This window comes from Cariama cristata, unplaced genomic scaffold, assembly GCF_000690535.1.
Source record: "Cariama cristata isolate BGI_N322 unplaced genomic scaffold, ASM69053v1 scaffold1446, whole genome shotgun sequence".
NCBI classification, from domain to species: domain Eukaryota; kingdom Metazoa; phylum Chordata; class Aves; order Cariamiformes; family Cariamidae; genus Cariama; species Cariama cristata.
The window spans coordinates 2491-27886 of record NW_009621313.1 but is presented as its reverse complement, the minus strand read 5'-3'; the positions used below and the strand labels follow the sequence as shown (position 1 = coordinate 27886).

The window sequence follows — 25396 nt, the reverse complement described above, 5'->3', positions numbered from 1 at the left end:
ACAACCCCTGTTCCCTCAGCTGCTCCTCGTAAGAGTTACCCTCAAGAGCCTTCACCAGCTCAGATTTTTATTTATTATTTTTTACAGATACTCATGAGTATCTATAAAATTATTTGAAATATTTGAAGGGAAGATACTATGAAGATGTAAGCACTCCTTTTTTATTTGTAACTTCTACTCTGAGTTTAGTCTACATCAAATGTATTTGTTATACTTTACAGAGGGAACACAGTGTATCATGTGGCTTAGACTCATTTGCTGCTGATCCTTCCAAGCAGACAACTGTCAGCGTCAGCTACTTGTTGACAGAGTAAGTACGTCAAAATGAAATTCGGAATCAAAGGCTCATTTTAGAACTTTAAGCAAGATGCACGCATATTTCATGTCCCCCAATCCCTCTTCATAAATGCCATCTTTAAGGTAAATAGTGCCATGGGAATGTTAGACAAATCCTGCTTTAGTAAATGAAAGTTTAATTGCTAAGCAGAATTTTTCCTGTCTTTAGTAGATAGACGTAAGGAAAATCAGTTGTTGTCTTACAGAACTGTTCAATGGATTAGACTTTTGGGAACACTGACTTCCTGTCTCTCAGTTTCCTGCCATGTGCAAGCTTTTCTGTGTGACCTTACTACTAACTTTTATCTGCACTTGCAGCCTAATATAACTTGCTTTACTGCTAGTTGTAACAAGTGAAGACACAAAACTCTCTTAGTTCCCAAAGGTTTGATGCAATGTTCATAACTGACAAGTATTTCTCTGTTGCTTCCTCTACATTGTTTTGTAGAAGTAATTCTTCTGAAATGAACTCAGTGGTGCTGGGTGTCAGATATTTGTAGCTTAATGGTTTGTGAAAACTATTAATTTCTTTTTAGTATTACAGACACTTTTGAAACGTTCACACTAAGCCTGTTGTCTTCACTGTTGGTTGATGGGCCGAATTCTCCTTTTTACAAAGCCTTAATTGAGTCTGGTGTTGGTACAGATTTTTCTCCTGATGTTGGGTAAGTGTTGCAATTTACATTTTGTCACTATGAGCAATATTAGGAAAGTTACAAACCAGTATTAAGTTGGGAGAAGTCATCTCTCATGCAGGCAATTTATACCAGAATAATCTTATTTTAATATTAAAACATCTTGAGAGTTTCTACTGATGAACTATAAAGCATTCTCAAGTGTAATTTTTGGCTCGTCAAAATAATTTGATAGAAGCTATGTTAGTTTAAACAAAGTTGTACTGTTTAAAGCTTATGAACAAGAAAAATGGCTAGATAGAAGCATCGTATACCTTCAGTGCCCTAATTTACTTCAGGTTTTCAACTTGACCATTTAGTATTACTTGGAAGAGTTTGCTAGCTCTTCTCTGTACTGTCTTAACTTTTTGCTTTTTTGCTTTAATTCTGTGATTTAGTTGTAGGTAAGTTTGGCACAGATGTGCTTTTGTGCAATTTGGTGCCGTCAACTTGCTATCACCTCAGTACAAAAAGGTATTTCTGCCAACGCTTACTTATTCAAACTGTAGCTCTTGGAGACAGTCTTCTGAGCTCGCTCTGCGCTGCAGACTGAGGGTTGGTGGATTGTCTTCACCGAACTGCAGGCTCAGCTGCTCAATGTAGTTTGCCTTTATTGTCAGCAGAAAGAAAGAAGCACTTTCAGGGCATGATTTGTGTGACTGATTTTAAGACTTGAGGATGACAAAAAGCATGTCTTTATCTCCACTGTCTGAGATGTTTGAGTGGGAAACCTTATTATACTCATCTAGGATTTTAATGTTTTAGAGTACTTTGCCTGGCTTGAACTGTCTCCACATGAAGTCATGGGCTTCCTGCAAGTCCTGCATCAGACATCTTAATATTACATAGCATGACAGTAGAAATCTGTTTTTAGACACTGAAGTAGTGATTCAATTGTATGTTTTGTCAGCTGAGCCTTTTCCAGGTTGACTGTATTAATATGGTGTTGAATTGTACAGTGAGTTGGCTTTAATTTGCCTTAGTGACTGTGCTGATGAATCAGTCTAGAGGAATAAGTTTGAGTCCAGAGATCAGTATTCCAGAAGTCAACACCTGAATCTGCCATTGAATTTTATGTGGTTTTTAGACGTGGAATAGTGGATGTTTGGAGCTGATGAGCACCTGTTGCTTTTTGTTTGTTGGCTTTGCTTTGAACTGCTAGGTGTTCCATATTTCTGCAAGTGTCAATTTCTGTCTCTAAAGATGAGTTCTTATGATTAATCCTACCTGCCAGCTTGGACAAAATTAATCTTTACTTTTTTTTGAAGTGCCTTTGAAAATAATTGCAACAAACATGGAACACTTCACCACTTACTTTTCAAATACCACTTTAAAAGTACAAATTTAATAAAAGTATCATTCCATTCACCTGCTTAAGTAGGATGTATGTGTTTGGCATTACAGGCAGCTAAAATTTTCGCCTTAAAGAGACTTCTTTACCTGAAAGTACTTATCGATGAATGGGAAGATGAACAGAAAAGACCAACTTTTCTTCTGTAACTGTTTTTCTTTCTCTAATACCATATGCTGTATGTTTTCTTAACAGTGGTTACTTCTACTAAATTGAACAAAAAATGCTTTTAAGTTCCATTTCTTGCCTGTTTGGTAATTATTTTTCTTTCTATCTAGCCTTTAAAATCCTCTGTGTGTGTATGTGGAAATGATGAGTGTTCTTTCCCCTTCTTCTGCCTTGGCTGGCAGGTTTAATGCATAAGTTCTAGTACTTGTCACTGAGTTGAACATGTTTTATTGTAGGTTCAATGGCTCAACAAGAGAAGCTTATTTCAGTGTGGGTCTACAGGGTATTGCTGAAAGAGACATTGATACTGTGAAACAGATAATTGCTAAAACAGTTGATGAAGTTATTGTGTGAGTAATGCTAAATTTTTAAGAATATTGTTAGTTCTTTCATACAGTCTTTTACAATTAGATATTAATAATGTATAGGCATATAATAATACAGGCATATATATAACATGCCTTAAAAATTTAGTTATATTAAAATAAATGCACCAAAGAAGCAGTAACGTTGTTCAATACTCATAAAACTTTTATCTGCTACTTCCTGTATTGTAGCATATTCATCAGCATAACCTTCAGGACTTTAATGTTACTGGTGCAGTTTTGCTAAATGACACAGCATGATAAGATTATTTCATATCAATTTTAATTCAGTGTGGAAGACATTATGTTGTAATACTTCCTTTATCAATGTTATAATTCATTTTCATAACTTCACTTAAAGTGATTAGTGTTAATGGATATGGTTTTCTTCTCTCATTACCCCTTCCCAAAGGAAAGGATTTGAGGAAGATAGGATTGAAGCTCTACTTCACAAAATTGAAATCCAGCTGAAGCATCAGTCTACGAGTTTTGGACTTGCCCTGACATCTGTAAGATAAGAAATCTACTGTCTAAGTCTTTACGGAAGCTGGGGTCATTTTGTAGGCTCTTGATATGTAAAACTTTTCACTTAAGGGCTTTTCCTTTGTTATCTCATGTACATCTTTCTTCTTTTCAGTAGCCTTCAAACTACTGCTGGACTCCACACTTAATCAGGCAGTGAGTCTGTTGTCTTTGCCTGAATAGTAGCTTTGATTGCAGTAGCACTGATTACTTCTGTAATAGCCATACTGGCTCGTGGAACTAGATGTTTTGGCTAGATGCCTATGTGTTTTTAAAAATCAAATAGAAGGACTATATTTTTCTGTGGAGTTTAGGGTTGTACTGCTGTAATTTAATTTCAAGATTCACAAGTGAAAATGTACACTAATTCAATTCTCTGCGTCAGATTTTGATACCAAAACTGTATTAAAATTTTGATACAAAGCTGTTATGGAAAACATGTTCCACAGAAGAGTGTGGTGTCTTTGAGGAGTCTGCAAGTCATCGTAAATTTAGGAACAAGTTAGCTGCAGTATTTGCAGTCAGTTTGGAAATAGAGGCCTCCTGCTGCCACGCCTTCTCCAATGTCCTCTTTTTTTTTCTGTTCTGCAGCAACTTCATTTGCTTAGCAGCTCTTTTGCTTTCTGTCTCTCGAGTGTTTTACCTTCTTCAGCGTGAACAGGAGTTCATTCATTTGACATACAAAGTTAGGTAAAGGAGCAGAGCCCTGGCTTAACACAAGACTTGTAAATGGGGGAGCACAGTCAAGAGCTGTTTCAAATCAGATTGCCATACAATGAAACAGAGAAATTGCAGATGTTTAATTGCCTGTCACGTTTGATAGTAGGATCTGGTAAAATGTGCCTGACTTTGATAGCCAGTACTTTCTAGTATGTCTTCAGATTGTGTGAGTAATTCTGTCTGATTAAATACTTATGCATATACTTTATCTTTCAACATTTTTAAGTCTTGAAGTTGATTCAACTGTTAGGACTTAATTCTAGAACAGAAAGCTCTTAAACAATGCTTGCTTCTAAAGACCTGTCATGCGGCATTTGGTGTTAATACTCCTCCCTGCTGTGGACAGGGCCATCTTTCAATAGATGAGGTTGCTCAAAGCACCATCCAGTCTGGCCTTGAATACTTCCAGGGATGGGGCATCCACAACTTGTCTGGGCAACCTGTTCCAGTGCTTCACCACCCTCACAGTGAAGAATTTCTTCCTTGTAGCTAATCTAAGTCTATCCTCCTTCAGTTTAAATCTGTTGCCTCTTGTCTTGTCAGTACAGGCCATAGTAAAAAGTCTCTCTCTGCCTTTCTTATAAGCCCCCTTCATATATTGAAAGGCTACAATAAGGTCTTCCCAAAGGCTTATCTGCTCCAGGCTGAACAGCCCCAACTCTCTTATCCTTTCTTCATAGGAGAGGTGCCCTCTGATGATTTTTGTGGCCCTCTGGAACTGCTCCAACAGGTCCATGTCTGTCTCGCACTGTGGGCCCCAGAGCTGGATGCAGTACTTCAGTTGGGGTCTCATGAGAGCAGAGTAGAGGGGGAGAATCACCTCCCTTGACCTGCTAGTCACACTTCTGTTTACCCAGCCCAGGATACGATTAGCTTTCTAGGCTGCGAACGTGTGTTGCAGCCTCGTATCCAATTTTTCTTCTACCGGTATCCCCCCAAGCCCTTCTCTGCAGGGCTGCTTTCAAACCATTCATCACTCAACTTGTACTGATTACTAGTCATTGGCCCATATGCAGGACCTTGCACTTGGCCTTGTTGAACTTCATGAGGTTCATGTGGGTTCACTCTCCAAACCTGTTATGGTCCCTCTGAATGGCATCCCTTTCCTCAAGCATATCAATTGCACTGCTCAGCTTGGTGTCATCTGCAAACTTGCTGAGCGTGTACTCAATCCTACTGTCTATGACATTAATAAAGGTATTGAGCAGTATCGGTGCCAATACGGACCCCTGAAGGACAGACACCACTTGTTGCTGATCTCCATTTGGATGTTGAGCGATTGAATGCAACTGTTTGCATGCAGCCAGCCAGCCAGTTCCTTATTCATCAAATAGTCCATCCATCAAACCTGTATCTACAATTTAGTGACAAGCATGTTGTATGGGAGTGTGTCAAAGGTCTTACAAAAGTTAAGATAGATGACATCAGTTTTTCTTCCCTTATCCACCAATACTGTCTCTCCATTGTAGAATGCCACCAGATTAGTCAGGCACGAGGTGCCTTTTGTGAAGCCATGTTGGCTATCACAGATGACAGCCTGTGTAACTTTAAATGTTGTGTGGTAAGGATTCTCTGACTTCTATACTGTATTCCAGTGCTGTGCTAGCTTTATAATTAGAAGGACTTTCCTCTATGAGGTATCTATTTAAAACACAGTATAACAGGTGAACCATTGGCTGAAGAGTGGGGCTCAAAGAGTTTTAGTAAATGTGGTAACATCTGGCTGGTGGCCAGTCACTAGTGGTGTTCTCCAGGTCTCAATTTTAGGGCCAGTTCTCTTCAATGTTTTTATCAATGACCTTGGACACAGGAGTTGAGTGCACACTAAGTACGTTTGCTGATTATACTAAATTAGGAGGACCTGTTCATTCCCTTGAGGGTAAAGAGGCCTTACAGAGAGATCTTGATAGACTGGGGGACGAGGCTGGATGCAGCCCTGCAGAAAGGGCCTGAAGACATTCAAGGCCAGGTTGGATGGAGCTCTGAGCAACCTGATCTATGACCTAGTTGAAGATGTCCCTGCTAATTGCAGAGGGGTTGGACTAGGTGACCTTTAAAGGTCCCTTCCAACCGAAAGTACTCTACGATTCTATGATTAAAGAGATCTAGAGGTTTTTGTTGATGAAGAGTTCAATATGACTCACATAAAGCTAAAAAGGGTGAACCATATCCTGGGGTGCATTAAGAACAGTATAGCTAACTGGTTGAAAGAAGTGATTGTCCCACTACACTCAGCATTGGTACAGCCTCACCTCAAGTACTGTGTGCAGCTTTGGGCTCCACATTATAAGGACATAAAAATATTAGAATGTGTCCAAAGGAGGGCAATGAAGATGCTGAAGGAACGTGAGGGCATGAGTTATGAGGAGGTGCTGAGGATACTGCGTTAGTTCAGCTTAGAAAAGAGGCGACTGAGGGCTGACCTCATTGCTGCCTACAGCACCCTCATGATGGGGAGCTGAGCAGGAGGTACTGGTCTCTTCTCTGGTGTCCGGTAATAGGACATGAGGAAATGGCTTCAAGCTGCATCAGGGAAGTACAAATTGGACATTGGGAAAAAGTTCTTCATGGAGAGGGTGATCAAGCACTGGAACAAGCTGCCTGAGTATAGTGGGTTTGGTTGGGATAGAGTTAAATCTCTTCATAGTAGCTTGTATGCGGTTATGTTTTGGATTTGTGCTGAAAGCAGTGCTGATAACACAGGGATGTTTTGGTTATTGCTGAGCAGTGTTTACACAGCATCAAGGCTCTTTCTGCTTCTCATGCTGCCCTGCCAGCGAGGAGGCTAGGGGTGCACAAGAAGTTAGGAGGGAACACAGCTGGGACAGCTGTCCCCAGCTGACCAAAGGGGTATTTCATACCATATGACATCATGCTTAACAGTAAAAGGTGGAGGAAGAAGAAGGAAGGCGGGGATGTTGGGAGTTATTGGCATTTGTCTTCCCAAGTAACCGTTATGCATGGTGGAGCCATGCTTTCCGGGAGATGGCTGAACCCCTGCCTGCCGATGGGAAGCAGTGAAAAGCTCTGCTTGTGCACCGCTTTTGCTTTACCGGTTAAACTGTCTTTATTTCAGCTCACGAGTTTTCTCACTTTACTGTTCTGATTCTCTCTAACCTTATCGTCCTCTACAACTACCTGAAAGGAGGTTGTGGCGAGGTGGGGATTGGTCTCTTCTCCCCAGTAACTAGCAATAGGACAAGAGGAAATAGTCTCAAGTTGCGCCAGGGGAGGTTCGGGCTGGATATTAGGAAGAACTTCTTCACTGTTAGAGTTGTTAGGCATTGGAACGGGCTCCCTAGGGAGGTGGTGGAGTCACCATCCCTGGAGGTGTTCAAAAAATGTTTAGATGTGGCGCTTCGAGACATGGTTTAGTGGGTTTAGCGGGCATAGTGGCATCGGGTATACGGTTGGACCTGATGATCTTTGAGGTCTCATCCAACCATAATGATTCTGTGATTCTCCCTGTGTCCCGCTGTGAGAGGAATGAGTGAGCAACTGTGTGGGGCTAAGCTGCTTGCCAAGGTTAAACCATGACACCAAGGAAGTGGTCAGGGCCCCAAGCTTGTCACTCAGTAAGAAGTGTTTGGACAATGCTGTGAGATATATGGTGAAACTTTTAGATTGCTTACTGAGAACCAGCACTGAGTTGTTGTAATGACCCCATGGAAGCCTCAAATAAGGAGTGACTACTTTTATTTCAAGAGAATTAACTCAAGCATATTCTGAAAGAATACTATTCTTTGAAACACGTTAGGGAATTTCCACAGAATAGATAATAATAGATATCACTGAAAAATTCTGGAAGCATACCTGAGTGCAATTAAAAAGTTAAGAAGAGAGAAAGTGGTTTTGACAGTTCCGATGAATTTGTTTTCTATATGCTTTTAAGGGCTTTTTCTTTCATATGCCTTGGGATTTTTTTATTTTGCTTTGTTTCCTTTTTTTACTCATTCACACAGAGTAGAAATGGAGAAGGTTTTGATATCTTGCCCTGTGGTGTATTTGAAGAACTTTCAATAGCAATTTGAGCAAACTTAATAGTCTCAAACTAGAGAATAAAACTAGAATAAAAATCCTTCCAAAAGAAATATCCTGGGGACATTTCTGGTTATTTAGTATCTTCTTTCTCCAAAGTCCTGTCTATGTTACATGTTTGAGTTAGCTGCTTATAAATCATTTCATCTGACTGATAACAATAAATGGGTAGACTGTAATATTTATGCACTACTTTGTCTCTATGGCCTGTTTCTTTTTTCCTTCATTCTTGGGCTGAAAAATGAATTTATTTTAAATAGGAGGGAGGAAAGAATATTACAGTAGATTTCCAGAATGTAAATATACACACCTATTAAAAAAAAAAAAAAAAAAAAAGGTGGGTTGGTGTGATAAAATTAGAAAAGAAAATGGAGAGAACAGGGGACAGATGATGGTGTAATAGTCCTTTAATCTGAACAAAGATTTCAGCTTTTTTTATTCCGTTCCAAATATATTGGAACTATTCATTATATGTCTGCTATACAAATATAAATGATAAGGTGGTTTTGGAACACAGATGCTGTCAGTTAATAGAAATGCAGAGTCATTGTTCTGCTTACCTATTTATTCTTTCCCATTCAGTATATAGCCTCCTGCTGGAATCAAGATGGGGATCCAGTGGAGCTTCTGAAGATTGCAGATAAAGTCTCTCGGTTCAGGCAGTGCCTTAAAGAAAATCCCACGTTTCTTCAGGAAAAAGTTAAGACATATTTTAAGGTAGGCAAGCTTATGGAAAAACATCTTCAGTATTAATTTTTAAATCACAATTTTTATTTAAAATTAAACTGAAGGCTATTTTTTTGTAACCATGCTGCCTGTTTTTAGGTGTAGATGAACAGCAACATTTTCGACTGAAGCATGTTAATTTTAAATGGTTGAAGTGAAAACTTTTCAAAATGGGAGAAATTGTCTAGTTGGACATTTGGAAACACACATATTAGAACATTGATGAAACACTAGTGTTTTACTGAAGTGTGATACCTGATGCTATAGAAGGTCACATAGGTGTTTCCTAATGAGAAGCTCAGCTGTGAATGGAGAAGACCTAGTTATGTCTTCCTTAGTATTGGCATAGCAAGATGTATCTCTTTTTGCTTGAAAAGACTAGTTATGAGTAAGATCGTTCTGGTGCTCCTCATGTTCCCTGAATTGCTGTCTGAATTTTACTGTCAGTGCCAATTGCTTTCTGCTCTTTTTCTTGTTTTCCTCACCATATGTTCTACTGGAGTTCTTGGAAGAAATAAAAACAGTAAAGGCATATGACGTTGAATAGTTCTGAAGGCCTGAATTAGCTAATGCCAGAAAGAAAAAAATCTCTTGATAGCAGTGCAAAAGTGGTTCTGGGTTTTGGGGTTTTTTTGATACTTGTTTTTTTGGCAAATTTTTGTTTTTTTTTTTTTTTTCAGTCAAATTGTTCAAGTTGTTTTGAAGGGCAGATCTATTATAGGTAACTGCCAACCTGATTTAATAGTGAGTAAATACTGGTTCTTATATACTCAAAGGCAACAAGAGACAGCGGCATCAATTGAAATCTGTTTTCCTAAAGGCATTGTTAGTGTCTGGAAGTAGTAGGGAGCTGTTAAGGTTTTGCCTTTTGTAGGGAAGAAATACAGGTGCAATATTTTTGAGAACGTCCTTTACTATGCAGTTCTGCTAAGGGGGCTAAGGCAAAAACATGACTCGGTAGGAAATAATGAGAACAGTTGGATGTTCTTATATCAGAAGATTATGCACTGTTGTACATTGTGCCTGGAGATTAGTAAAGCAGGAAGGCTAGGGGAAAGGGAGAGAATGCTGTTCTTCCTGTCCATTTTACTGTGCCTGGTTAATTTTGCATTTCCCTCTTCAACTCTATAGTGAATCAGATTTCTGTAGTCTTTCCACAAAAGCATGAAGGAGATAAACTCATAAAACAGAATCTTATTACATTATCCCAAATTATTGGCAGTGTCTGTCAGTGACCGATGTTGCTATTTGAATTCTACTTTGAAATGGGCAATTTTTGAGGTCACTATCTTTTGACTAGCCTCCCAGTATTGTATAAAATGGAAGCTGCTTGAGTAATTTTTGTTATTGAAATTCCACAGTCCGGTATAAACAAAGAGAAATTCAACAGCAGTTGTGACACTTGCATAATGCATGGAGTTCTCTGGCAGCAAGAGTGATGTAAAGCATTTCTGAGCAGGATAAGGCATGCACATTTTACATCATATGGGATCTCTGTGCACTCAAGCTTGGGCAGGTTGAAAGAGGTGTTTAATGAAACCCTCCTACATTTAACCAGATACCCCATCTTAGAATGTTCTCCAGATAAAACTTGGGGCATGCTGCTTTTTAGCATTGTGTACAGCTGTTTAACCTTGATTTAATTAAACTAATGAGTACTTTGTGCTCTTGAGGGATTCTTACTGTATACTAAAATTTCACAGAATGTTGCTCATGCTTGTTCTTGTGGTAAGCTGCCTCTCTTCCCCACCCTTGCAGCAGACTGTTCTGTATGAAATAAAGAGTTCAGATTGCCTGTTTGTGATGCTTTTGATAATAGGCAAGCCAAATGATGCACAGACTGTTTTTATCTACTGCTGATGAAGCAATAATCTGAGGCAAAACAGGAGGAATTTGCCCTTAAGATTAATAATGCTTTGTTTTGGGATATATTTCTGCAGGATAATCCACATAGATTGACTCTGTCAATGAGTCCAGAGAGAGACTACCATGATAAACAAGCAAAAATGGAAGCAGAAAAGCTGGGAAAAAAGGTCAATGCTCTTTCTGAAGAAGAAAAAACCCAAATCTTTGAAAAAGGTTAACGTGCTTTTTCATGTTTTTATTTGGGTAACTGCTTAAAAACACAGCCAGTTTTTTAGCTGTAGAGTATCTTAAATTCTCAGGCACTCTCCAGCATTTGGTCTGAAAGGGATGAATTTTGTGTTGGTAGTTTGTATGTACATGTTATGGGGCTATGCAGTGTAGTGTTTACACTACAATGTATGATTGTTATATTCCATTAGTTTTAACACTCAAATAGAAGGATCAATGTCTCCAGTAGGGCAGAAGAAGGGAAATTGTTTTAAAATATTGATCTGCTTATTCTTTCCCATGTTAACTTGCACTAAGTACAAGATGAATTCCACCATTTACCTTGAAGCTGTTTGTTTTTGAGCATATGAGGTCTGCTCCATGCTCCTATAAAACTTGTGTTTTGTAATTTTATTTCATATATTCTCTACTTAAAAAGCCAACTATAAAGATAATGTTGTGTTTCATTTACTCTGGGCAACCACTTAAACTTGGAAACCCTGGGCAGTCATCTAATTTTGTGAAAACAGTGATCTAGTCACAGAAATCCTCCAAAAAAGTGGTGTTAATGTTCTGAAGCTTTGGTATAAGGCGGGAGATAGGGGAGGAGAAAATCAGATTAGGCTTTCTACTTATGAAGTTAAATTGGAGAGTACTTAAAGGTGACTAGCTAGAGTCTGAAAGGCTGAATTGTAAAATTAAGCCCAACAATTTAGCTACATCAGTGTATTGACAGACAACTTGAGTAAGAACTGGGGGGAATGGGTTAGAAAGAAGCTTCTTACCTGCAAGGTCTGGGTTGCCTGGGTTGGTGTTAGCAGAGCTGGGTGTCAGGACAGGCTGGCGGATGTCACTTCTTCATGGTCTAAATTGCATGTTACTGTAAACAGGATGTGAAGGGGAGACTGCAAAGAGAATTTACAAAGAGTATTCTGTTTGCTGTTGCGACGTGATAATCTGCAGAATTTGTTTCAGTAAAATATTTGAAAGAATTGTTGATAAAAATTTCGAAACTTCAGGCTCTCTTGTGTTTTTCTGATCTGCATCACCTCAGTAGGTTTTGACAGCACTTCCATGAAAAGCTGAAAATGACAAACTTATTCTGCTCTCCTTACTAGGTTTGGAATTAATTGCTCTTCAAAGCCAACCTCAAGATACCTCTTGTCTCCCAGCTCTAAAAGTGTCTGACATTGAGCCCAAAATCCCATTCACTGTGCTGGAGACAACACTTGCAGGTTGGTGAAGCCACTATTTCATCCTCAAAAGAGCAGCACTGTTGGATTGTTACCTAGCTGCCCGCCCAGCTGTTGCTCTTTTTTGCTTTTTGAAAAGCATATGGACTCATTGTTTGTTGTTGATAGTTACGGTCCTTTTCCTCTAGTCCACCACCTCTGCAGCAGACAGTTTGCAAGGAATCTGCAGGTGCTTCTTGCCGTCGCCTCTGAGGGGCAATGTGGGGCTGTTCTCAGCTCGAACCAGCCACCCGCCCTTCCCAGAGGTCTGGCAGTGGCACTCCTGATGCGAGCTCCCTGCTGCCTGTGTACTCACCGCCTGCCCTGCCCTGCACTCGGAGGAGTCTCTAGATGGCATGCTCCACTGCTCTTGAGCAATCTCCCCACTTTCCAAAGGCTTATCCAGGGTGCAGCACTATACGGGCAGATTCTGCAGCGAGACTTCCTTACTGCTGTCCCTCCCTGCCCATTTTTTACAGAATGTGGCATACAGGAGCCAGGGGGGGGAAATATTGTCATTCTTCATAACTATAGTGTAAATCTCTCCCTGCTTTGTTAGTGGCTACCCCATAGATTGATAGAAAACAAGAAATTGTAGATCTCAATTTTGGTACAGTTCTGTCAAAATCTTGCAGGTAATACTGCTCTGTATATATTTCTAACAGACACTTTCCTGCAAAAATTGCCAGCAAGTGTCCAGTACCGTATAATTTTGATGCTGAAATGACCTGGTTTTGTGAAAATTCTAATGTATATATGCTAATGCCCCAGCTTAGAGAGAATGTTGCATGCGGAAACCTGCTTTCCTCAACATTTGAGGTGATGAATGCAAAAAAAATAAGGGAGAGAAACTTCTTTGCTTGTTCAGAAACAGATTAACATTCCTTTGTTTGACTGTTGCCCCTAAAATGTGACCTCTGTCAAGAGAATTCTCTCTTCTGATTGTCCAGGTATCCATTACCTTACCATGGACAGAAGCAATAAAACCCCTTCAGTCCAGCATTTAGTGCAATGTGCGAATTTTAAACAAGAAGTGGCTCTGAAGAGCCAACAGAAAATAACTCTTAATGGGTAGATTTTGTAAGGAATTGTTTTGCTTTTGTGTGTTTATAGTAGGAAGCTATTGGTTGTTTTTTGCTTTTGTTTTTTTATCCCTAGTTGATGAAATTCCTGTCCAGTACTGTGCTCAGCCAACCAATGGAGTGGTTTATTTCAGAGCCGTTTCCAGCTTGAACACGCTTCCCGAGGAGCTGAAACCATATGTGCCACTCTTCTGCAACGTCATTACAAAGTGAGAGGTTTACTTTCTTAGAAACTGAAACAACAGGATGTAATACAGCTTGCTGAAGTAATATTGCTTTTAATAATTTCAGCATCTGTTCTTATTGTAGAAGAGAAATACTGATAAATTGGTGTCCTACAGAAACAATGGTCTTCCCTCTTCCCCACAGAGTTGCCAGCTCCTTTTCCCTTCTCCATCAGTCTCTGCATTGCCTTGTTCTCCAGCATGAACACAAGTATTCCCTGAACAGATGGGAGGATTTGTAGAAATGGAAAATAGCCTAGCAGAAATTAAAGATTTCACTTTAGATTTTTGGTCTCATTTCACCATGTGGTCACAGAAACACTGACGCCATCATAGGGCAAAGAGTGGCACAGAGCAAAACAAATGGCCTGGGCTGGGATGGTAACAGTTATTGATGGTAACAGCTTATATGATGTTATTAATGTAGTTCCATATGGATGTTGGTAGCAAGCCTGTACATTAAGCATCCTTTTTAAAACACCATTTGAATTAACAGGATGCTTTAATTGGAAAGCTTGGTGTGAAGCTTTTATAAGGTGTTAAGTATTAAGTTTGCTTGATAATACTGCAAATTGTTTAGTTGCTAAATTAGTATTTGCCTAAACAGTCTACTTTGCAAATGCTATATAGATCCTGGTTTTGGCATACACTGAAAATGGAAACAAATCTCTCTTGTTTTTTGCAGGATGGGATGTGGAGCCCTGGATTACAGGGAACAAGCCCAGAAAATAGAACTGAAAACAGGTGGAATGTCTGTCAGCCCACATATCATTCCAGATGATTCACACTTGGATGTGTATGAACAGGTAAATTAATCATAAACTTCAAGATGTTACACTTGCAATAACAGCTCCATAGTGAAGGGTCAGTCAGGGCTTCCAGGTAGAGTCTCAGCTAATGTGCATTGAAGACTTAGTGTACAAAAGGACTCATGCCTTTTTGTGTAAGATATGAATTTGACAATTACAGTAATTTAGTATTTTGTCTTAAGGGGAGTACTTGATCTGGTTATCCATTTTAAGGCAGTGCTTCACTAGCATCTGTCACCATATTTTTTGAGTGCTGCAAAAAATTTTGGAAGCAGAGGATAGAGGACAGAATGGTGTAGTGTTATACATGGAGATTACTGTTAACGTATGTATGTCACTGTTAATGTGGTTCAGAAACATGGAGTGTTTGCAAGATCATTAGATCTTGGTATTGGGCATAACAGTCCTAGCAATTTTTCTGAATATTTTTTCAGACTTGCTGGGGTCTGCTGCTGTGATCTGCTGCTTGTGATCTTGGAGTTGAATTAGGGGGACTCCTTTGCGGAAAGGTGCATCCCCAGAACAGTTTTATTTACACTTTATGTGAAAAATAAGAAATTCTGTTTCTGAACTCCTACTTTTGAGAAGGAGGAATCAACAGGCTTGTTTGTGTTAAGAACAGTCAGATTTCATGCCTGTTCTGATTTTAGTAGCACAGCCTGTATTGAAGTGGTTTTGTGATGTGTACCATCAGGTTGGCATCATTGCATCACTTTCATAAAAATGTATTGTGCATTTCTCAGGCCATTGTTTTGGTTGTCTTGTGTGAAGGATTTTTTTTTTGTATGTGTCTTGTTTTTATTTTTTCCTTCAGGGTGTGCTCTTTTCATCTCTATGCTTGGATAGAAATCTACCAGACATGATGCATTTATGGAGTGAAATATTTAACAAGTACAGTACATTGGGTTTCGATCGTTTGTTTCTCTGTTTGCATGTGTTTTGGGGTTCTCTCTTTTTTTCCTTTTTTTTTTCCTTTCCCCTCTTCCCCCAACCATTCTCCTCTTCTTAGAGATCATACTTTGGGGTTTCTTTTTTATAAGAAATGTAAGTATCTTTAGTGGCTCTCAGTTTCTAAACTTAAGTATTCCATCATTTGCATGACTACATTGTGGATTAAATGGAGAACCAACAGTTTAAAAGCTTATTGAACTTGGGATGATCATGATGAATGATTTAGAATAATAAATTCCACTGGTGTCCTTTTGCATGAGACCTAAAGACCTGCTTCTACTATTTTTCAGCCCCCGCTTTGAGGAAGAAGAACATTTCAGAGTGCTGGTTAAGAAGACTGCCCAGGAGCTGTCAAATGGGATTCCAGATTGTGGGCATTTATATGCCTCTATTAGAGCCAGCAAAAACCTTACACCTTCTGGAGAACTGCAAGAAATGTTCAGTGGGATGGATCAGGTGAAAAGTTAATGGTGTCCTTCAGCGAGGCCTAAATCCTTGACTTTGTAATTGTAGTGCTTGTTTTTGTTAATTCTTTCTGTTGGCTTAATCTGTAGTCTTTCTGCCTTTCCTTCTTGCACAGGTGAAGTTGATGAAGAGAATAGCAGAAATGTCTGATATTAAGCCAATACTACGCAAACTACCGCGCATTAAGAAGTATTTATTAAATAGTGACAACATCAGGTGAGTTCCAGCTAAAAAGGGGCATTTTGGTTAAAGAGAGGCCATAGCCTGTGAATGTACATTTCTCAGTGCGCTTCATGGGGTACTGGGGTTTTGTGAAACACGCGGTCTGTGGAAAAACTACAAAGATGTGTTATTAGTTTAGATTCTCCTTGCTTATAAAGTGGTAGCTATGGCTTATTTTGTTCAATTTTTAACAGGTGTGAGAAACTTACAGCAAATTTCATATGTAACTGTTGCACCAAAAGTATGTAAATAGCCTGTGGGATTTTACAGAAATACTCAAAATTCTGCCCCTTTTTTTTCCTTTAAAGGTGCCCATTAGACAAATAGTGTTGTATTGTAACAGTACAATACAGTTTGGTTTGGGTTTTTTCTCCTAAAAGAAAAATACTGACATTCTGAAATCTGCTTTACGAATATATTGGAAAAAGTAAGAGGGCACTTTGTGTTTAGCATCAGACACATTAGTTCTAAAAATAGGTCCATTTGAAGTGACATAAGCTGCAAAGTTTCTTGTTTTGCAAAGCATGAAATGATGAAAGAAATTATGGAAATATCTGTACTGTTCAAAGCCATGGTAGGTCTGCCTGTAAAGAGAGAATACAGAGGGCATTAGTTTCTTTGTGAGACATTTATATTTTGCAAAGCTGATGAAGTCCTGTCCTGTGCACAGAAGTGGTTTGACAGCTACTGCTAAAGTTTACGTCTGAAGGCATTTTTGGGCAAGCAAAAGAAAAGCAATTGGACTGTGACTTTTTGGTTTTATTTCGGCACGTCAAATGCTGGATTATGAGTATTTTGTTTTTTTCCTGTGATAATGATTATCAGTGACCACAGATCTAACATTCTGATGATTTAATAGAAAATGTTTAGGAAGACAAAGTAGTGCAAATTATAAAGGACTGTTGGAAAGCACAAAAGCATATTTAAAAACTTGATATGTATTTCTAACAGATGTTCAGTGAATGCAGCACCTCAGCAGATATCAGAAGCATCTGAGGAAGTAGAGAAATTTATAAAGGGCATAGCTAGAAGTAAAAAAGAGAGAAAACCTGTTCGTCCCCATGTGATTGAGGTAAGAAATTACTTCATTTGTGACTAAGGCATCAGGTTGACTTGATCCCACTGTGCAGTCAGGAGAAGATCATTTGAACTCTGATATAATGTCCATACAAAGATGTCTGAAGAAATTTGCAAGACTCAGCTCTGTGGGAAGCTGCTATGTGTTTTGCCACAGAGGATGTCTTCATCTCAATAAAACAGACAATAGTAATCCTGTAGATCAGCTGTCAAGCCTTACCCTGAGGTTACTACTTTTGCGTGGGATGTGGAAAAAGAAATTCTTCCTTTCTCTGTCACATAAAACTGTAATTTCTTTTTTAGCTGAGCTTTATTTGAAATGTTGGCCAAAAGGAAATAGGGCATGACGTGCAGCTCCTCAGTTACGTAGGAATTTGTTTTGTTATCTGGTTGTTCAGGACATTTGGCACAAAATGTGCTTGTTTCAATAGAGTTGACAAAGGATCTGCTCTGTCAATATGGAGATCTGTCTTAATTTCTGATGAGACTGGAATAAACTCCCAGTTCTCTACCCATGAGGGAAATGATAGTCTGAAACTTTCTAGGCCTCATTTAATCTCTGTCTTGGTGTCTTTCAGTGCCAAATTACTCTTGAAAGGAAACTTATTTGGCATTTGCTTAGAAATTCAAATACAAAGTAGTAATCAAATAGCTTGCTTATGTTTGTGAAGACATGGTCCGATGATAGTTTCAAAGCGGTTTGAATGGTAGGCGTTGCATTTGTAGTATTGGTCTAATTGTTAAATCATCTTTTAATATGAGGGCTGGGTCTCTTGTAGAAATCTCCAGAAGTCAAACCTGTGGGAAGTGAAATGCTTACTGGTTTGCAGATCACAAGGAAACTAGTTAATGTAAGTACATTATTGGTTGGGATATTGGTATTATAGGGCTGTTACTGATACTAATGATCCATCTTAAGCTGTTACAGAATTCTTTTAGTATTTAGAAACACACCACTGAAACATAATATGCCCTTCAGTTCCACCCTCTGACTGGATTATTTCTTTAACCAGCCATCACACTTCTTAATCTGTCTGTGTCATCCTTTTTGCTCTCTTCCCTTTCGTTCTGGCAGGAAGATCATTTAGCTAACTCCACATCCATGCATGCAGGCAAATACTCGCTTGTGCGGCCTCTTGTAAGTGATGATTATTTTATTTTTAACCTGGTTTCTTTCAGAACCAGGCTCATGTGGTGTCACTTCCAGCTCGTCCCTTCCTTTCCTTCCTCTCCTCCCTAAATAATTCTGAATGTGACTGACACGTGACAGAAGAGCATCAGTGACAATTAAGTAAAAATGAAAATCTGTATTTGGCTACAGGAGAGAAAAACAGCTTAGTATACCCTGAGCTCTCCTTCAAGAAGAAGGCAGGGAGAGCTCAGCCCACAGTTTTGCTTGCTGACCAGTGATGTATATGCTGCTGTGCTTGGCCCAACCACCCAGCGTTGTGTGAGGGACTGGGGAGTTGGTCTCTGAAGTTAAGAAAGGCTTACAAGTATTGAAATGGGGTCATAAAAGCTACTGAAGGTGTGTAAGGCTCTACTCATGCTTAAGTAAGCACTCAAGCAAATGTGTGTGTGAAAGACTCAAAGAAGCGAGTGCTGCTGAGGCGTGGAGACATGAAGAGGACTGGAAGTTTTGAAGTAGGGTTGTAAGAATTGAGTTTATTGCAGGGGATGTTCGAGCAGAAATTCATATAGCTGCTGCTGTTCATAAATAGTTTGCATTTTTTTGTGGGATTCAGTTTCTGAATCTGTTTTCAATATGTAAAATTGAGTAGATGGATTGATATATGATGTGGTGACCATGTACTTATGTGGACATGGAAGTGGAGAGTTAGGAACACTTGTTTCAATCTAAGTAAAGACACAGCAGGGGAAGCACACCAATCAAAACTCTTTAGTAATAATACAAGATCTGCACAACTGAGAAGCTGGTGCGCAAGGATGGGTAGCTGATGGACTGTGTCCAGGTACTTCAGTTTCCCAAGGCAATTCTGTGTACTGGATCGTTAATATGGGCACAAGCGAAATGTCACTGATTGCAATGTAGATCAAGCAGTAGCTTTAGCATTTGTGTCTCTGTATGTTTGGCAGAATTTCATAGTTCTCAAAAAAGCCAGAGTTCTCAAATGGATAAACTCTCTCATCTCTGCTGTACAATAATGCATTTTTCTCTTAGGATCCTACTTTCAAACCATGCCAGATGAAGACCCATTTTGTACTTCCCTTCCCCGTGAATTATATTGGGGATCCCTACACAGCTGCAGACTATGCAAGGTGAGAAGCAGAACCAGCAGGGAGCTTCTATATATGTTACATAGCACAAACCAAAATGGAAAGTGTTAGGCTGACCACAGAAAATGGAGTGTTGATAGAAAATGCTTTGCCGTGCATTTGTCACAAAATCTTTACGGAGCAACCTTTGCATAGCTAGGTCCAGAAGTGCCCTGTGCTAGGAAATACTGAGATTAAGTAATGAAAGGCTACTATCCCCTAACTTCCAAATAAACCACCGTGCCTACTTGGATGTGTCTGAGTTGACAATCCTATTGCATGTAACAAAGGTTAGGAGGCTGCTCTTGTATTTCATTAAAATGAAATAAATGGAAATAGTCAAGGATTGTTCCAAAGCAGTGCCACTCTTACAATGATGTCACATTATTCAGTTATTGTTGAATACTGACTATTGTTACTGGTATAGGTTGCAAGAAGCAATGCATTGTAAATCTTTGTGAACTTTGGAGGAAGTTGAGTTACGTTACTGTTGTCCAATTCATTTAACGTCTTTGCTGTTGATATTTCTCTCATTACAGCCTTCGAATTCTTGCACGGTTGATGACAGCTAAATTCCTACATAGAGAAATCAGAGAGAAAGGAGGGGCTTATGGTGGAGGTGCCAAACTTAGTCACAATGGCATATTCACTTTCTACTCCTACAGGTAACAATGGGTTCACTCCTTCCTGTTCATGTCTGAGGGGACCACTGACTGCACTTGTATGTATCTTATTTTTGACTTAGGTGTAGCTGTCTTTCAAGATCAAGTGAAATAAAAAGAATGAAATAGCAAGGAAGTGATTCAGTGCTGATGATGTTAAGATTAATTGCTTAAGGTATATAATAAACCTGTCCTTGCTTTCTCTGGTTTGTGTCCTTGGGAAAGCCTAACTTCTCTCTGCTGGTAGCAACCACTGTTGTGTCTCTGTATGTAGATGTTTACTGTCTCAGTACCAGCTTTATCTAAATCTGACTTTCACTTGTTTGAGGAGGCCCTAAAAAAGGGAATTCAAGACTGTTCTGAATTTGAGACCTGGAAGTAGAATGATGTTGTTTCTTAATGTCCTCAGTTTGAAAATATGCAGCTTCCTTTGGTGGCTGACTGGAATTACCAGAGATTCAGCAGAAAGCATTGCTGGTGATGAGCTAGGACTGCTTTCTCCTTCTTTTCTTTTCCTCTTTTTTGCCAGTCCAGAACAGTTACCTTGCATTGGTCTTACCAAAGCACTTTTAGATGAAATTTGAACTGGAGGTATTAAAGGCTAGCGATAATCCCCACTAAAAATGTCATGGGGCTAGAGTCCTGGCTTGAATAATTTTCCTAGGCCGAAGGCAGTCTAGTGCAGTACTTGGTTGAGATTCCTAGCTAAAATTTAAGCAGCCTTGCCTCTCTTATGGAGCTTCAACATGGTAGGACTTGTCCTGGTTAGTATTTCAGTAGTTGTTAACCTGTTGCACCTGTTTTACGGAGACCAAAAACAGGTGTAGCAGGAAAAGCAACTTAGAGAAGATATGGTGTATCATAAATATTACTGTTGTTGATATTAATGGCAGTTATGCTTACTAAGCTGTTGCAGCAAACTGATAGCGCATTTTAAACGGTGCTTGTTGACCATCTTTTTTGAATACCGGTTCTCTGCACACTGTCTTGGAACTACTTTTAGGCAACTGAACTTGCTGCACTTGTGTATCTAAAATTCAAAATATACATGGTTTATAACACTTCTTTCTTCTGAAAAAAAAAAAAAACACAACCAAAACAAACAAAGCCAAAACAACCACAAAACCTCTTTTGGTACTTAAAAAGAAGTTTATCATTTGGTTTAATCTCCATGTATGTATGTAGGTTTGTGTCATGCATAATAAACTATGAATGAAATGAGAACAAAGCAATTACAGGTTTTCATTTTGTAGGACTGAAGTAATTAATTTTTTTTTTTTCTTCTCAGAGACCCAAATTCATTAGCCACGTTGAAAACGTTTGAAAAAGCAGTTGAATGGGCCAAATCTGGAGAATTCACACAACAAGATATCGATGAAGCTAAGCTAGCAGTATTTGCTGCTGTAGATGCACCAATAGCTCCTTCAGATAAAGGTATGGTCTCACCAGCTTCCCAGTGCTACCAGTATTTTTTTTTTAATTGAAGTTTAAAGGGAAGAAAATAAACTAAACTGTCATATGATAAAATTGATTATCACGTAAATAAGCTAAACTGTATCATGATAAAATTTGTACTTGGCAGATGTAAGACAATTGCAGTTTCAACAAAGCAGTCAATTCCTGTTGCTCCCTTTCAGAAATACCACATGCATTCAGTCTCTGCTGAAGTTTTTGTATTTGTAATGCTCCTTGATGTCAGCTGAATACAGCCAGGAGATGGTGGGAAAGAAACAACTTTAGGCTTGGAGAGGGCATTAAATGCAAGCAAATAAAAAGAAATCTTAGTATTCTAATTGAAAAAAAGCTGAACGATTATTTTCCTGACACAAGTATGCATATTGACCATGAATGTCACTAACCTTTTGTACATATTTTTTGAAGAGTTAAAGTCTGTCTGCAATGGTGGAGGGTGTTGTCTTTACATATCTGCATACTTAGGATGGCTTGGTAGTATCTTCACATCTTTCAGTTTCCTCACACGTTGCTTTGCTTGCCTCACTTTTCCCTCCCTCCCCCATTTTCAGCTTACTTTCAGTCCAAAACTTGCTGAGTTAGAATACATTCCTTTCCTATACATAAAGGAATTATAAGGTTAAAATTAGCATTATTTTAATATGTACTTATATTAACAATAACTAACTAAACAAGAAAACTTAAAATGAAGCTGACTTTCAGGTGATGGAACTTGGTTTTGGTCTAGGCAATTAAAGAAAAAATAATTTTAGGTGCATACGAGTGAAATGCATGCATATTGAATGTTGGTATTTGTGGGAGTAATGATTTACATTTTTTGATATTTGAACATGCATCTTAATGGAGCTATGGCAAGTTCAGTGAAACACTGAAGAGAAGAACATTGTTCAGTAGGCCTGGAAGCTGTTGCAGAGAGAAATACCTGTCCCTTCATATTGCTGTTATTTGGATCATTGGGCCCTGCATAAGGACTTGGACCACCTCACCTGACTTGAAGTCAGCCCTGCTTTGGGCAGGAGCTTGGACTGGTTGACAGATATCCTCCCAAGCCACTTTTTTTCCCCTATGATTATTTGCATGACAAAAACTTTTCTGTTATTATTTTGGAGTTCTCTGGTTGTTCACGGACCTATAAATTTTAATATTAAAATACTGTAGGCAAGTATTCCAACAAAAGCATTAAAGCATTTGTATGCAGATTTCTGTGTGTAGTACAAAAAGATGATCAAACCTTTGCATTGCACGTATATTACAATGGATCGCAAATTTTAAGAGCTTTTTGTTTTAAACCACAGTAAAAATAGAAGCTTCATGAAATGCAGTTTGGCTAAAACGTTGTTAGAAAGTACTGAGATTCTTTAGAATGAATCACATTTAGCTTTTCTGGACCACCATTACATTTAGATTTTTGACAAACTAAATCACTTGCTATAATAGAATATGAATCTCTTTTTTCCCCTAAATAGGAAACTCTTACTACCTCAGAAAATTAATTTACCCAGTTCTAACCTTTGATACTTGATTTACAGTTAGATATTGTCTCAGAACAATGGCCTAATGGTCATCTCTATTCTTCCCTTCCAGCACACATACCATCTTAGTTTGCATTCGTTCATGCACTTAGTTGTAACTGAGATTCCAGTGCACCAATGCAATGCGTGGTTTTGTTTTGTTTTGTTTTTTTTCCTAGGAATGGATCATTTCTTATATGGGATTTCAGATGAAATGAAGCAGTCACACAGAGAACAACTTTTTGCTGTCAACAGTGATAACCTGGTTGATGTATCAAACAAGTAAGTCTGTGCTCAATTTAGAAAAATGTTTACTTGAAAAACAGAACAAAAACTTAATTTAAAGAAGAAAACAGTTTATGAAAGTTGCCATAATAAAGTTTTTGATTTCTTCCCTTGGCCTTTTGTACTACTTTCACTACTTGCTTTTGTAACCTAGAAAGAGAGAGGTTAATTATGTCCTGCTTACTGCATTTTAGCAGATGTAACTCCCTCTTACATTCTGAACTTGTGGGAGATTGATTTACTTTTGAAGAGTCCAGAAACTGCCTGGAGAGAGTACATGCAGACATCCAGCTCATGGCTGTATGAGCTGGTTCTTCTAGACTCGCAACATTTTGTGCTTCTTGAGGCTTCTGAATTCTACTACTGAAGAATACAAGGTTAAGCAGATAGGCTAGTTAGCGCTATGCCTTAGGAGACTGTTGTATTGCGATGACTGGGGAAAAATCACTGTAAATGCAAAGGGGTACGTATCAAAAGGCACTTTTTTGTGAGATGGGAGCATTTTGAACTTGTATAGCAGAGTTACGGATAACTGAATACAGCAGCTTCTCACTTGCTTTTGTTTGTTTTTTTCTTGCAGGTATCTTGCAGTTGGGAAGAGCACTCGTGGTCAAGCTGTACTTGGTCCAGAAAATGCAGATATTACCAAAGATCCCTCATGGGTCAAACGATGAATTGCTGCTGAACATCCAAGCTAATATAAAACAAGCCAACATGTGTGACTATGGAATTAGGTGTTTTTAGTAACTTTTTACCAGTGTTATGGTTCAACTTAAATGTTCACTGTTGCTTTTAACAGTGTCCAACAAAGCAGTTAAAAGCTGTCCTTCTGGAAATAACTATGTGAAAAATTTTCTAACAATACAGTAATTGAGATCAAGAAGTATATGCTGTGTATAGCAAAGACAGACCTTAGTATTTTACTGAAGATTCACTCTTCCAATTGCATATGAATACTATATAAATTAAATATTTTTGTATATGTAAAACTCTGTATTTAAATGGTGTTTGTTTGAACTCATGTCTGCTGTTGGATATACATAAAGAACTATGTCTCTCATACTGACAGCTTTCATGCTTTGGTGTGATAATTCCAGCTTGCTTTGCATAAGCCACCTACAGGTAGACTCATATCAAGCTGAGTTTGTAGTGAATTGCACTGTAGTGGGCAAAAGTCACTGATGAATCTGTGTAAGCCTATTTAAGTTCAACTTAAGTTGCCAATTTAGGCAACATTTAGTCATATGATGATATGACACAGGCCAGTATTTAACTTTCTGTCACAGTCTAGTTTTTTTTAAATAGTCTTGGAAAAGCTGAGACAACAAAGGACCAGATGACACCCTTCCAAACCTCCCCCTCCCCCCCAAAATACTTCTATCATCCCTGTACAAGGAGAAAGGATTCTGAGTTCTAGCCCAATCCTGAAGAAGTAACAAAAACCAGCCTTGCCCTGCTGTGACTACTTCCTACATGATTAGGGAAGGAAAAGGGCTGTTGCTTTTTCCCTTCACTGGAGCGTATAGAGAATCCTTTATGAAGCATTATTCCCCCAATTGTTTAAAAGCAAGTGAATACAGTTTCTGACAAGTCACTCATGATGTTTGCAACAGTATTTTATTTCACTTCAGATACATTAAGCACATCCTGTAACTCAACACAAAGCTAGCCATCTACACTTATTTTTTGGGTGTTAAGTACTCTGAAACAAAGTGCAGTAGATGAGTAACTTACAGAGTGCATAGAAGGGTGCTGCACTTAGTTACTGTTAAAGGGTAGTATCAGTAAATGGTGCTTGTCCATTAGATGCTAGGGTTTGTTTCAAACATAACACAAATACAGGACAAAAATCTGTGTAACATCTGAATGTCTTGTTTCACATAAAGTGCTGGTACAATAATTTAAATGTTACAAAACAAAGCTGTAACAATTCTAAAGCATTGTTACTCACAATGTGCATCTATTACAATAATCTAGAAGTGATATCTTTAGATGGCTCCAGTTTCTGCTTCCTTTGGGCTGTGCATAGCAACATGCTCCAGCTGGCCTGAATCTGAAACATCATAGCTAGTCTTGTACTTGGCCAGGATTTTCATCAGTGGTCGTAGCTTCAGCCACCATTGCTCCCTGGGAATCCTGTGTCTGTAAGAGGT

At 38.7% G+C, this 25396-nt stretch overlaps 2 protein-coding genes across 3 annotated transcripts in view; one reads left to right on the top strand and one right to left on the bottom strand.

The window, feature by feature from the left end:
* Nucleotides 1-24138, top strand: part of PITRM1 (pitrilysin metallopeptidase 1) — a gene marked incomplete at its 5' end in the record, with an annotated part of 30019 nt that extends 5881 nt beyond the window's left edge. Inside the window, 19 exon segments of the mRNA XM_009701895.1 lie at nucleotides 222-310; nucleotides 873-1001; nucleotides 2766-2879; nucleotides 3307-3403; nucleotides 8757-8891; nucleotides 10841-10979; nucleotides 12092-12208; nucleotides 13364-13496; nucleotides 14197-14317; nucleotides 15135-15211; nucleotides 15562-15727; nucleotides 15852-15952; nucleotides 16910-17030; nucleotides 17815-17886; nucleotides 19218-19315; nucleotides 19852-19977; nucleotides 21263-21408; nucleotides 23138-23240; nucleotides 23824-24138. Coding sequence (XP_009700197.1) covers nucleotides 222-310; nucleotides 873-1001; nucleotides 2766-2879; nucleotides 3307-3403; nucleotides 8757-8891; nucleotides 10841-10979; nucleotides 12092-12208; nucleotides 13364-13496; nucleotides 14197-14317; nucleotides 15135-15211; nucleotides 15562-15727; nucleotides 15852-15952; nucleotides 16910-17030; nucleotides 17815-17886; nucleotides 19218-19315; nucleotides 19852-19977; nucleotides 21263-21408; nucleotides 23138-23240; nucleotides 23824-23917 — 2178 coding nt within the window.
* A 703-nt stretch (nucleotides 24139-24841) lies between these two features.
* Nucleotides 24842-25396, bottom strand: part of LOC104163017 (ATP-dependent 6-phosphofructokinase, platelet type-like) — a 2007-nt gene continuing 1452 nt past the window's right edge. For both annotated transcript variants that reach the window (XM_009701892.1, XM_009701894.1), the window contains one exon: nucleotides 24842-25385. In XM_009701892.1, the coding sequence (XP_009700194.1) occupies nucleotides 25232-25385 (154 nt within the window). In that variant the 3' untranslated portion in view covers nucleotides 24842-25231. The remainder of the gene's footprint in view (nucleotides 25386-25396) is intronic.